The 14,328-nt window shown below is 41.5% G+C and overlaps 1 protein-coding gene across 4 annotated transcripts in view; it reads right to left on the bottom strand.

Moving 5' to 3' along the window:
• Positions 1-14,328, bottom strand: part of LOC136711154 (GRAM domain-containing protein 4) — a 49,161-nt gene that overhangs the window by 20,892 nt on the left and 13,941 nt on the right. For 2 of the 4 annotated variants that reach the window (XM_066687209.1, XM_066687210.1), the window contains exon 3: positions 13,567-13,681. In XM_066687209.1, coding sequence (XP_066543306.1) covers positions 13,567-13,681 — 115 coding nt within the window. Of the gene's footprint in view, positions 1-13,566; positions 13,682-13,812; positions 14,292-14,328 lie in introns of those variants that run through there. The other 2 variants (XM_066687211.1, XM_066687212.1) reach the window with 2 other exon arrangements.

The following is a 14,328-nucleotide window of genomic DNA, read 5'->3' as shown; positions in this document are numbered from 1 at the left end:
GGAATTAAGGTGGATTTAAAAGATTTCAAGTAAGATGACAGCCTTGGTTGGGTGAGAACAGCTGCTGAGAGTGTTTATCATGGGCAAAAGGGCCGTAACACTTAGACCCAGGAGGATTGTAATTGCTTTTCTGAAGTCAAAGCAATAAGGTTATAAACGCAGCCTGCTAGTTGCCCGATCAGTCATATGCTGGCTAGGGATGGGTTGTAAGAAACCAGGTGGTCCCTTCTTCACTGGCCACTCAGAGGAACATCTATGATTAATCAGAAGCAAATGCATTTGTTTACTTCTACTACTTTTGGATTGGAATTGTATTATTTTCCATGCCATTGTTTGTTTCAGCAAATGCCAAAGAGATGCACGGGCACGGGCATTAGTGACCTTTCAGCCGGAGAAGAGGCTGAAAGTGTGTGGATCCCTGCAGTTGTTACTCTCTGTGTGGAGACTTAACCCACGGAGCCTGTCGGGGGCGGACAGGCCCAGAGAAAACCCGGGTCTCTGAGGACACGGAGCAGTGAAACGCAGTTAACCACTCACATGTGGCTGAGCCAAGTAATCGCATCACTGCAGGAGGAAAATCCTGTTTTTGCGTCTCCTAGGATTAATCTGTCCTCGGTCACTTTAAACAAAAAATACATATGCACAGACAGCTGTTATTCATTTAATTCTTTATTGTTAGCATTATTTTTGCTGGTTTTCTACAGGGAGAGTCCAAGGACAGGACACATCTAGATGAAGTATTGCATGAGAAAGACATAGGAGTCTACATGGACTCATCACTTTCTCCATCCAAACAATGTGGGGAAGCAATAAAAAAGGCAAACACAATGTTAGGGTATATTGTCAAAAGTGTAGAATTGAGAACAAGGGCAGTGATGTTCAGATGTACAATGCACTAGTTAGAGCTCATCTGGATACTGTGGACAGTTCTGGGCTCCACACTTCAAGAAAGATATCGCTGCTCTAGAGGCAGTTCAGAGGAGAGCAACCAGACTTATTCCAGGTCTGAAGGGAATGTCCTACTGAGAGACTGAGGAACTGAACCTTTTCACCCTGGAACAGAGGAGACTACGTGGGGACTTGAGTCAAGTCTTCAAAATCATGAAAGGCATCGACCACATCAAACCAGAGAAGCTTTTCCAGATCAGCAGGGACACAGGCCCCCGGGGACACAAATGGAAATTGGGCTTCAAGGCATTCAAGACGGAAAATTATGTTCTTATCTCTTAGTACATAAAAGACAACTCTGAAATAAGGTAAAAAACTAGACTAGGTTTGCTTCAATTCTAAAGCTGAAGCATCTGTTAATACACATGATGCTATACCAGATAATGTGAATGTTTAAATGTTGTTACCTCTTTCATTTCCCTGTATATACCTGCCCAGTCTTGTAATGCAAGTTTTAACTTCTTTTTGGCTAGAGAATATCATAAATCTGATCATGGGTTTGTTTACTTTGACTACATTTTTCTCAGGCGAAAGTCATCAACTGAAATCTGTGTCTGTCTGTGTCTGCTCCGTCTAGCCTCTCTGAGAGACCGCTGACATGTTCATAAGCATGGTCATATTTGGCAGACAAGTTCAACACTTGGCAATGTGTGGGCTTTCCCAAACCAGTTAAACAGAGGTCTGAAAAGACAACTCCCTTTTAGGGCATATTTTAACTACTGCGTGGCTGGACTCAATAGTCTTCCAAGGTAGCTCTTCTAAAGTGAATGCTGCATTGATTTGGCTGCTCCAGCACCAAGTTTACTCTTTAAGTCAGTATGAGAAACTCCTGTGAGGAGCGGAGACAGGAATATTAATGCAGTTGTCAAATGGTAAAAGCAACACACAAACAGTTATCTGCAGACTTTTTGTTCTCCCGCGGCCGTCCCCACGATGGGCTCGGCTCTAGTCCAGATGCCAGATGAGCCCGGGGGCGGTGACAATACATGAGTCAAGCCATTGTCCTGTACGGTCATTTTCCCAGACGAATACAACTATAAAAATGTGACGCATGTCATTAATATTTTATCAAAAAGCAAGTCAGGAAAGGTAAAGCTTAAATTAAATCTCTTCGTTCCCATCAACAGGGTGCATTAAAATAACTGAGTGTCTCTTCTAAGTGGATTGTTTAATCAAAACAGACAATTTTATTACAGTAATTCAGGAAAACAGTTAGGAAGTTAGAAAGTGTTTCAAAGTATCAATTATTGTTGCCTCTAATGCAGTTCCACATCATAAAGCATTAACTGACTGATAAAAGAGTACGATTACACTCTCAAAGGTAATTTCATGAAGTTATCACCAGCACATTTAACTTCTCTGCAACGTCCTGCATGAATTGTATTTCCATTTTTATAAATCAGGGTCTGTATATATATTTATATTCGCTATATTTGTCATTGAAACGTTATTGCGTCTCTCAGCCACTGAATTTCAATTACGTAAACTTAAATACCACCGCCCATCCCTAACATCTATAACAGCTTTGAAAGAAATGGAATTTGAAAAACTACAATTTGAACCAAAGGAACATTTTAAAAATAATAATTGGTAGGACCCCCTTTTCACACTTTGTGTTTAACAATACAAAACAAAACACAAAAGGTGACCAAACAGCCAAATAGCCAGAAAAGACAAGGTAACAATCAAGAACAAATGATAAAGTGAATTTATATCGATTGAAAGCCTGTAATTTAAGACCAGTGTTATTTATTTTCCTGTTTGCATTGTGTGTCAGGACCCTAGACATTAAACTTTAAAGGGATCAAATCACGCATCCCCTGATTAGGTGACACCGGAAAACAGCTGTGGATCTGGTAAATGCTAATTGTTTTACAGCTTGAGTCTCTCCAGTTCTCCTTGAAACTGGGAGGATTATGGTCATTGATTGCTTTCCTTTGAGAAAAATCCAATTAAAACAAAACAAAAAAATGCTTCTGGCCTCAAATGTTAATGATTTACTAATATCCTCTCTGCTGCTGCTGTCACTGGAGTTTGAGATGTTTCATTACAGAGCCGGCTAGGGAATCCGTTAATCCGTCTATTTAAACAAGTTAACAAATACACATTCTTGACTGGCCATCGCAGGTGATGTGGACTGATAGTCTGAGCCCAGCATTTTCACTCCAATCACATTTTTTTAAGTTTGAAAGATACTGTTCCTCCTTCCACCATCCCACACCAGGTTGTGCGACTTTCTCAGCCCATTACCTTCCTGTAGTGCGACTCGGCTGATGCTTTATCAGTCCTGACGCAGCTTTAAAGTAATGGGAATGTGCTGTAACACAAGTTAATGTTGGCAAGCATGCCGAAGCAGCCTTTACAATAACATAAAGGACTCTGAGGGAAAGAGCCAAAGTTCAGACTAGTTGACTGTATTAGGTTCTCTTTCTCTGCAGTTCCCACCATATCCCAAGAGCTTTGCACACAACAAATGCAAACAATAGGCTACATGTTGGAGTGTATGTTTATTTAAAAGGCCCAGATACAATATTCCACCTTAATTTAACAGCTAAACAAGTTCAGAAGTCACAGACCGTCAAAGAGCTTGTTTTGCGAGGGATGTAAATAGAAAATTCATGCGGAAATTCAGAATTTTAGCAATATGGAGCAAAGGTGTTGGAAAGTTCCAGTCAGAAACATAAGAGAAGAATGTGAAATTACCCACGAATTAAGAAGCCTGGATCACTGATGCACGCAGCTTGTGGCATTGTATTACTTATTGCTACAAAGCAAGAGTGAATGCGAGAGCACCACCATCAATTATTCACGGAAACGGGAGCCGCGCACATCCTGATTGTCATCAAGCATGACAGGCGCGCAGTGCTGACTCTCGAGAAGGCCGAAAACATGATCTCAGCCCTGCCTCTGTCCACTTCCTCTGTGGGAGAGAGTAAGCCACCAAGAAAAGGTCCGTCGCATTTTGTTTTTTGAATGTAGGTGGGAAGGAAGTTTACGATTGTCGGCCGTGGCACATTCGATAAAGGTAAAAAAAAGATGTACTCAAACATTTTGTAGCACAGTGGGCTGAATCTGGTGTGTGCCGATAAACGATCACGGCATTACGGAGTTTAGGCAGAGCAAATCCTCTCATAACCCCAACACATTACTCCAAAACGAGCACAGAGTTATACTGTTGTATAATTGGTATTGAACTGACTCGCATAATCAGTAAATCCTGGTCACACACTGTCAATCTGGATCAAATCAGCAGTTAACTTGACTGTATGGCAAACGCAGTATATGTATTGGGTTTCAGCAAACAAGTTCCCACAATGGGCTATTATCAGGAAAGTGTGGGATGAGCTTTAACCTCTGAAGACCTGAAATGAGGCAGACGATATGATCCTTGTTTATTCTTGGTATTCCTCACATGCCTAACAACACTCTTTATAATAATTTATCCACGTCTTTCTCTAGAGCAAAATAAACTGTCCCTCTCTCCAACACACCGACATTTCATTGAAACGAGCAAAGGATACGAAAATAAAGTCCCAGACAGTTTAGGAAAAGTAAACAAACATTTGTAGCCGATTGTTAATATAGTAACCCAGTACAATTTCAAAATAGACTTGCTAACACATGATTTAAATGCATCCCACGTAAACAGAACAGAGTATACAACAGGATTACATGAAGCTGGACAAGACCTTGAATCAACACTGAGGTGGACATGGCTTCAGATTCCCTCTCCATCCTCTTCATCTGAAATATCACGATACAGGCCCTTGCCCTCTGACCCTATGTTCCTCATCACTGGCGGCCCGCAATCGTGTCCTCTGGGAAAGTTCTGGCCTGCAGGTGTTGCGCAGAGGAAAGTACCGCCGTGCATATTTTATGGCAACGCTGCCCTTATGGTGATTTTGAGAAGCCTGGCACCAAAGACTGAAACGGAAGGAGGAGCTTCTCGTGGTAAGAAGGCCAGGAATTTCATTCAGTGAAAAACACATCAGCACTGCAGAATTACATCTTAACTAAGCCTGTTTAAGACTATTAGGTGCGTTTGTGCAAGAAATGAAAGTCTCTTCCTGTCACAGAGTGGGGGGGGGGGGGAGATTACATACAATCCTATTGACCACGGTTTCTCCTCACTCCCGAACTACAAAATGAAGAAAGGCATGTCATTTTTTAGTTTAATTTTATTAAATTGCTTCTTCAAGATCCCAGCCCCCCACTATCCAAATTCCACTAATCCACTTTGGATCCTGAGACCCTATTTGCTCGTACATTGGCTTTCACTAAAATCGTATTGAAGTCAACACAGCAGCAAAGACCATTAACCTTCAGTAAAGTTAATTGTATCACCACAAATATAGATACAGATACACAGTCAAACAACGACCTCTGTCCATGGGGATTCGGATTCAAATCTGCAGAGGTATGCTTCTAACTTGAGCTTCTAAAGTCCCTGGCGCCGAGGCAGAGGGCTCCTGTATTGACACAATAACATCATTCGTGTTAGCACTGCAGGTCAGGCTGCGGGAGAAATGTTACAGATACACAAGAAAAAAAGAAAAAGCCAGAGCAAATAACTCTGCCCGTTACCCACAAGCCTTTAGGATAAGAATGACATAATACTGAAGCTGACAAATTAACTCTTAATAGTCCTGAGCATCTTGTACTTATTCAAGATTAAAGCATCGATGATAAAAGTTTCAGAAAGGTAACCAATTCCCTCTTGTGCATTTGGTTTTTGGCTGCTAATCCACCCCCAGTACTTCTTGAAGGCCCCCTGCAGAGCCAGCTTCACCCACATAGCCGGTAAACTTGTTGCAGGACACTACAACTCTTTGTGTAAAAGAGTCTCCTCACTTCAAGCTCTAAAGTGCCCCACTTTTAATTTCCCTGTGTGCCCTTTGATCCTCGGTTCATTACTGAGCTTGTGGCAAAATCCCCCACGTTGTCCATCCCATAAACAACATCCAATAGTTGAATGAAATCCTCTCGTAATCTGCCCGAGATTAAAGGGAATCGATTCTTTGAATTCATCCACATTTCACATCCCTCTGGGACGGGGAATTTCTATAGATGATCTGAATGTACAGTATTTAAATTTGCCCTGGATGTACAAAAGCAACTCATGCAGGAGTTTTGAATATATCAAGAATAAACCCGGTTTGTGTATTAGGCTATGCAATGCAGATCCATCTCATGTAAAGGCTAAATCTTCAGGAAGTGAAAAAGACAAAATAAAAGCAGACTGTTATATAATCCACTCGTGAGGACGGAGACTCCCAGGTGAACGCTCCACAGACTGTGGCGTTATGTCATTGTCACAGAAAGTATTTCACCCCCAGAAAAATAAAAACCCTTTTAACTCTTAAGGGTAAAAATTATTTAGAATTAAATAATTTATGTTCACCACTGCTCAAGAATTCTCTCATTTATTTATTTGTGTGCACTGCATCTCTAATTCCCCATAGCCTAAAACATAACCCTTCACTTAAATATATTATGCGGTGAAACCTGCATTTTCTGCCTTTCAGTGAACACACACGGATATAAATAGCTTTAACAAAAATAAGAAAAAAGACTGAACTGAACTCCCATGGTTAAAAAAAAAAAAAAAAAAACTATCACAAAAAAGGCACATTTTTCTGAGACTTTTCTTGGCTCATTAAAAACAAAGTAGCGGAAGGCAAAAGAAGCCAGTAATACTTCGATGGTAGCAATTAATATCATCACAAGTCTTTACAATTTTGTTCTAGGCGTCTGAAGGTGCCATTTTAATGTTAAGACAAAAATCACTTTAGTGCGCAGTGGAAGTAGGTCACTGGAAGGATGTGGTGCAGAAAAATTAAAAGTTCTTGGAGGTCTAGGTGTGGTGGGATGTTGCATAAATATAGAGCATAATCACCATCACCTTGCCTGCCTTTTTTATACATCTCGTTGCTATGGGTAATGTCTCCAGTCGTTTATATCGTGCAGAAATAGTGCAGTGGTTTCTGCCTCTCAGCACAGATCCCCGGGAAGGAAGCGGAGGCAACTCAGCCCATCTTCAAACACAATCTGGTGTCTGGGTCTGGCGTCAGACTGTGGATTTAGCAAACCACGGACTGCTCTAGATATAAATTTGGGCAGATCTTCACCAAACCTCTATAACAAACATGAAATCCAAGGTCTCTCTCTTTTAAAACTAGCCATGACAATATTAGGAATGTAAACGATGCGTCTGTGAGGAAACATATGCTGGGCTATATATATTTATTTTCCCAGTAAGGCTCCTGATGCAAAGATACTGTAACCATCACCCCAGTGTTAGTTAGAGAGAGAGAGAGAGAGAGAGAGAGAGAGAGAGAGAGAGAGAGAGAGAGAGAGAGAGAGAGAGAGAGAGAGAGAGAGAAGGCCCACCTTTAAATTAGACCCATCGTTACAGTCAAAGAGAAGAAAAGCAGACCCGTAAAACCCAAATAGTTCAGCCAAGTTAACCATGACCCCGATTCCTGCACTCTCTCTGGGCCTAGGTTTGTGGCGAAACCCGTTACAAAAGCACTTTTTGAACCGGCTGCCAACGCGCAGTGTTCCCGGGAGCCTTCAGTGAGAGCACAACTGCCTGCTTTGAACCCCTGCCAGGTTCCCAGCCGAAGAATTGCCCTGGCTTATACGGGAGGACAAAAAAAAACACAAACGATGGAAAATAAAAAAACAATCCTTTTCTAATTCGCCGTTTCCTCTGTAGCGTTTTTTATTAATGGACTTCACCGGCAAATTCTGCTCTGCAACATACTAGTTGGGTTGTAAAACATGTCCCATTTAGTTATGTAAGCAAATGATTTGCATATTGCCTCACAAAGCCAGGACAGATTCTCAAATCATGTGCATGGTTAATCATGCCTGCCTAAGCAGCAGAAAAATGGAGACTATAGACATCACACGCAACAAAAGACTGGGAACAGACCCTTGGTTAGGTGCCATCCATCACTTTAAACAGTCTGCATTGCCCATGACTATTATATATCATTTATCCTCCGACTGAAGAAACACCAGTTCCCTGCGTCATCCAGTGAAAGCCACCAGTAAGCCTTCAGTGAGAGGAGATCGGTATTGTTGAACAGCAGCTGAATCTCCCATATGGTCTCAAGACTGGTTTATGGTGCTGGTCTTCCTACCATTTTTGATCTAACTAACCACGAGTCTCAAAACATCATTTCTCACACTGGTATATATCTGAGCATTTTTTATGACCCTGTCCTGCAGGAAACTGATGAAAACCCATAACCACAGCTAGCCTGATCTCAAGAGGTTATTACTTGCTCAGAGCAGCCAAGACATTTACTACAATTTATTAGTGTGTGATCTTGAGAAAATTAGAGAAAAATAACAATAATAAAAAAAAGCATACAGGCATGCTGCATCAATAAGGTTTTATTACAGGTCATAAACAAAGGTGGTGGTTTAATAAATACAAAGCTTATTTCGAATACAACAAATAAGTAATCATACTAAAGGCCTCTCTCCCGATTTGGTTTGTACGTGGAATTGGAAAAAGCATGATAAGTTATATCATTTAAGTGCACAAACAATGCAATAGCAGAGGAAGACAAATAAAAAAAGCAGAGAAAGTCTTCCCAGTCTACAGGAGTCTACACAGAATTACATGTTTTAATGTGTCCAGAAACGGGATTGTTAAAATCACCAATTGCCTGAATATTAAACGGAGAATACATTTCCTTTTTTTCAAATGAACATCCTACTTAAACAAGCACAAACTTGTCATCAGACATCTCATTCATTGTAGTCCTGTCAGTGAATGGTTGCGTGTCAGTGGTCCAGAGGGATATATACTAAATGAACATCGGTCCCCTTCCTCTCCTCTTATACAGCATCTTCCATGTTCCTGCTACAATCTATAGTCTCTGGCATCCCTATCCCTCAGAAGCTCTGTAATGCAACCAGCTGTTTCTGGATTGTCAAGATATGCCCCCAGATGAAGTGGTAAAGAGGAAATTGGTTGCTCTCTAGAAAACCTGTACAGTTGCAGGCTACACTTACAGAAGTTAACTGACAGACACACGGAAAGTCAGATAGACATGGCTGTTGTGAAACTGCTCCCAGAACGTTTATTTATCCCCCAACAAGACATTCAAAGGAGCTTATCGCGCTATTTGTATAGACATGATAACATCATACACACTGAGTAAACACAGACAGATCCTGGGTGAAACCTGACAAAAACAAAGCAGCCGTCTCCGATGCACCGCTGTGCTTGACTGACAGCGCAGGTTTACAGTCCCCAGCAGTCCCGTCGGCCCGAGGCATCAGTCAACCACTGCCTGTCTTTGAACCGGGGCGGCTCTACCTTCAGCCAGAGCCGCAGAAAAACGCGACAATCCATTAGAGCTGCTTCCCCACGATACGCAGAGATTTTAGTTCATTAGACAACACACTTGACAAGAGTGACGAGAACAAAACGCTTTCCACAGCAAAACTCTGTATATGAAATGCATTCCCATCTATAGACAGCGAATATACTTGTACGTTCAGCATTGCTCTACATCCTTCCCCAGTTCGAAGTATGTGGTAAATACCTTGTCTTGTTATTAAGTACGGCTCTACCAAACCCTGCACACCATTTATCACATCCTGTACATCTGTGGTGTCACATCAGCACAAGACTTTACATCGGGGAGATACAAATCTGAGAAGGACGTGCCGAAGGAGGTGATAAATCTACGTGGACACCTGCGAAGTCTGCACAATTCCTGCTTTTCTTTTTAACAATGGTTTAAAAAAGCAGCCGGGACAACGGGAAAGCATCCGATCATCCATCATCCCACCAGGGAGAGCCGAGGAAGGTCACGCTGCCATGCAACGCAAGGTGTGCATCATCAGGTCACCCTCCCTGCCCACCATCCACCATAAAGAAGGGATAAAGCAGAAAGCCCTCTGAAGGACCCATTAATCAGACCTCATTCCCAGCCCATAATGACCGTGGGTTTTGTGATTTATACACATGAAAAACTAACCACTTAGCACTCTATACAGGAAAAGGTCAATTGGTTTTCCACGCACAGTAGAGTGAATTGACATTTCTGATCACACAATAGTGAGAATTCATAATACACAGAGCACCCGCCTCTATCCACCTTTGACAACATGCATGCAAGGAGTTTCAAAGCCCGAGAAGCAGGTTTAACATTATTTAAGGTGAAAAACAAATCAAAGTTCTCTTGTAATATGTTTGTGCCACACAGCTCAAAAGAAAGGTGCAAATGCAAGCTGTAGTTACTATATTCAGCAGTATTATACAGTCCTATACATACATTTCAGAGTCAACAGTATCACAGCATCTTATCTTTAGTTTTAAACATCATTAAGATGACCAGGTATCTCTATAATTCAATGTTTTTGTTGGAGGGAAGCTGTCAAACAGTGAAGATTAGACTTAAACAGGATTGGCACAAAAGACAGGGCTGTTTCCTGTTAGCAACTCCAAATAGCTCCGGTTAGTTGTTACTAACAATAGTTGATATATGTACAGGGCACTTCAGCTCGACTGGGAGGGTTCATCTTTAATTAATCTAATACAACATCTACCTCCCTGCTAATAGAAAAAAAAAAATTGGAGAATGATTATGGTCAAGTTAGGATTCTGGCAGGGCTTCGCAATGGAAACTTTTTCTTTCTTTCTTTCAGGTCAGTGTAGTTGGCACAGCTGCTTGTGATTTTCCACACACGCTACAGTGAAGTGAACAGTTCGTGCTTAGTCAGGGCAGCAGCGAAGTGCTGGGTTGTAAGTCATGAACTTTAAGACAGGGGGAAAAAAATGATCTCCAAAGTATTTTTAGAAAGGTGGGGGAGGAAACTGTACAAAGTGTGAAGCGAGATGCGTCACTCTCTTCGGGAATGTATTTGTCTATTTACAACAACAAACTAATAATTAATAAAAAATTAAGATGGAAATAGTTACACAGAAGATCTCCCGAGCGCCTGAATCATGAGTGGCTCTTGCTCGGCCCATCCATAGAGGGACAACGCCACAAGAACATGCACGATACTATTTGAAACTGAATCAGGTTTAAGCCAGAAATTAAAATCGACCATCTTGTTCCCACCATGAGCGTTTCACATTCACCTAGTCTGCACCTAGTTATTTTTGACAAATCAAACAGTGAAACAATGTTAAATATGGGCAGAGGTGACAGAGCAGTTGCATTGTGGGTAACCACTGGCACCTTCTTCCTACATGGAATGAAACATCACAGGGGATAGGGCAGAGGTACTTTCCACTGTAGTGACAGGAGCTATAACTATAGGCCACTGAGTCACAGACAGTCGCCCAGCTGTACACCTACGATGTCCTGTCCTAGTTCCAGGTAACTCATGTTTGATTTGAAGGCATGTTAAATATAAATAAAGACAGGAAACATATCTATGCAAACAAAAACTCAGCTGTAGGTTTAGTCAATTGAATCGGTTCGAATGCATATTCTCAGAATGTGACAAAGCGGGTTTACAACCATCCCAGATAATCCTCCTTCTTTACATCCTTCTTTCTTCATCAACAGAAATAATGGAATAGCTGTGGTACAGCTCAACTTTAGGCAAATACACACACAAATGAAATCTGCAAACTGTTAATGAACACTGTCCCATGGGGTGTCCATACGGCGAACGGTTCTCACTCTAATCAGTTTCAGGCTTGCTTTGGACACTTTGGCTCTCTGTTGTGTCTGTACTGAGGGTCCCCGAAAGACCTGTAGTGCTTTAGAGACATTTTCTGTGCCTGCAACACACACTGGTGCAATTTACATGCAGATTAAAAATAGAATTGGCATACTTGGCAATGATTAACCATGATCATATCAATACTGGCAACGTACATATGGATTTAATGGCTTAGCTGTATACCATGATTTACTCCCCTTATTCCAATTAAAATATCATGGGAAATGTTGGATGAAATCCAAGTGTTTATCCGATTAAAGGACACCGTGTCACGGGACACATTCTACCTAGTGTTCGCAGAGGGCAAAGGGGCTGAAAAAAAACCAGACGGGATCAGGATGGGTCGCCTGGTTGTTGCACAAAAAGCGATTTCAAAAGTTAAATGTTGTACGAGAACTGACTCAATCCAGTAAAACCAGTTAAACGGAGGCTACACAAACGCTGGAGTTCAAGAAATGTGTAATGCTGGGTGGGGTTCGGGGAGTGGTCGTTGCGGGGGTGTCTTCTGCAGGTAGAGATTCGTTTTTCAGATATCGTATTTGCATACTCTTGTCTCAGAGTTACTTTCAATTCGGAGTTCATTTTAAGTAAAAAAAAAAAAAAACTCAGCATTTGTGATGAATTAATTGTGGTGTTGGGGAAGACGTAATTGAGGCATACCCCAATGTCCTGTTTGTAATACAGTAGGTTAATAGTTAAGAATAAAAGTACAGATAATTGCTTTTACTGGTACAAAATGATTTCTGACTGATATGGCGCCGCTTCCTAGGGATACTATACTTCAGACTACAAAAACTAATTAACAATGGCAGCCGGATTCGTTTACTGTACCCCAGAGACTTGTCCGTACCCAGTTGTGCCATCTGTAACATTCGGACCAGCATCTTAACTGCTCTAGTGGTCTCCATATTAATCATCAGTACCTCACCACAGCTGAAATGAACCAAACTCAGACTCTAAATGTAGGAAATTAGCATAGCTCTAATGATCCTGCAAATACAATGACTTATAATGACCACCTTAACTGGTGTGTCAGCACCTAACTTTCCAGGGGCATCAACGCTCGACACAATTTGGTTATCAATCCAATAACCGATAAATCAATATGTGACACGCTGCTTTTGTGTTTTGCTTTTTCTACTTGGTCTATTGCTCTAACAGACTGCGAGCGCTCGCTTATCCTTGCACAACCCTAGTTAGTTCGATCTGAAAATGCTTCGTGCTCCATTGCAAAATAAAGGCACAATTTGCCCCCTTTGCTGCAGTACAGTTATCTTCAGAGGAGCAATGGCTCATTTGCTGACATATCAACTATAGATTCACTCAAAACAGTAGGTTCTTCAAATAATGAGGAATTTATAAAGTATAAAAGGGTTATATTGAGATGCACACTTGGAAATGAACACACACAAAATGTATATGAAGATTATATCCATTATTAATACATCCATGACGGTAGCATTATTACAACCAAAGTTCTCAGTTTTTGAACTTAATTCTTTGACCCAGTTGTACATTTGCATGTGCACAATTAACTACACTGTGAATGTATTTTTCTTTTAACAAACGAATGTAATTACAAATGTTAATTAATGAAAAAACAGACAAACCTCCTGTTAAAAGGTATAAAGTCTCATCAGGACACTGGAGAAAATGGGCCTTCCGTCCTCATGAAAACATACAGGAATTGGAGGCGTTAAACATCTATACAATATTCAATAAACCACACAGTCTCAACTTCTGACCAGAGTGATCCCAACGGGAACACGCAAATATAACCGCACAACTGTGTGGTGCAGGAGAGGGGTGAGCAGCAGGGAACAACAAACCTGCTCAATCTGGACCGGCAGACATGTTTTAACAATCCCATTCTGTTCAACTGCACAGATTTCAGTGATTGTTACTACTTACGCAAGAAGTGTTTTTCCAGTAACGCAATTTCCAGATGACCCTTGATCTCATTTAGCCTGTCAGATTCTGTTCTCTGGAACTCTTGGATAGCTGAAGCCATTGCCCCTTGACCAGCCTAAACACAAACACAGAAAGGGAAAACAAAAATCACAAACATGCAACACATTGGAGAGCTAGAGAACCTCAACACAAATCTAACCATGAACATATCGATATGGGCATGCAGAAACTACAACACCAACTTACAAGCTCCCTGAGCTGCTTTTATAACCATCAAAAACAAGAAATTCCTTTACATGCAGAGATTGGAATGAATCAATTGTTCAAACACAGGCGTTCTACACGTTTCCTTGACAGCTCTGTGAAGTAGCTATTCATGTGCACAAAAGGAGACGTGTACTGAGCTCGGCATGAGCGAACTGCGGCTCGGTGACAATGCAGGCTGGAGCGAAGACACCCTTGCACACAAAGCAGGGTTTCCCTTTAAGATGATTTTGCATCTGGTACGAACACACCCACTGCAACAAACAGTCTGCTTAGAGCGAGCGCTGGAGGTTTTGACGTCTACAACGCCCCTAAATCCACTGCAATCCTTTCTCCGTACGAGCCTCAGTCTTTTAAGCCTCCTGGCTGATTCGGAGAGAAACAGCAGATCTATAGGGAGGACGGCAGAGAAAGCACTGCAGGGATATACCATGAGTCCTGGACAAGGAAGGACAAAAAAAAAAAAAAAAAAAAAAGCAAATGCACGTCACCAGACAG

Source organism: Amia ocellicauda, chromosome 15 (assembly GCF_036373705.1).
Source record: "Amia ocellicauda isolate fAmiCal2 chromosome 15, fAmiCal2.hap1, whole genome shotgun sequence".
Classification (NCBI taxonomy): Eukaryota; Metazoa; Chordata; class Actinopteri; order Amiiformes; family Amiidae; genus Amia; species Amia ocellicauda.
This window is presented reverse-complemented; position numbering and strand designations above follow the sequence as displayed.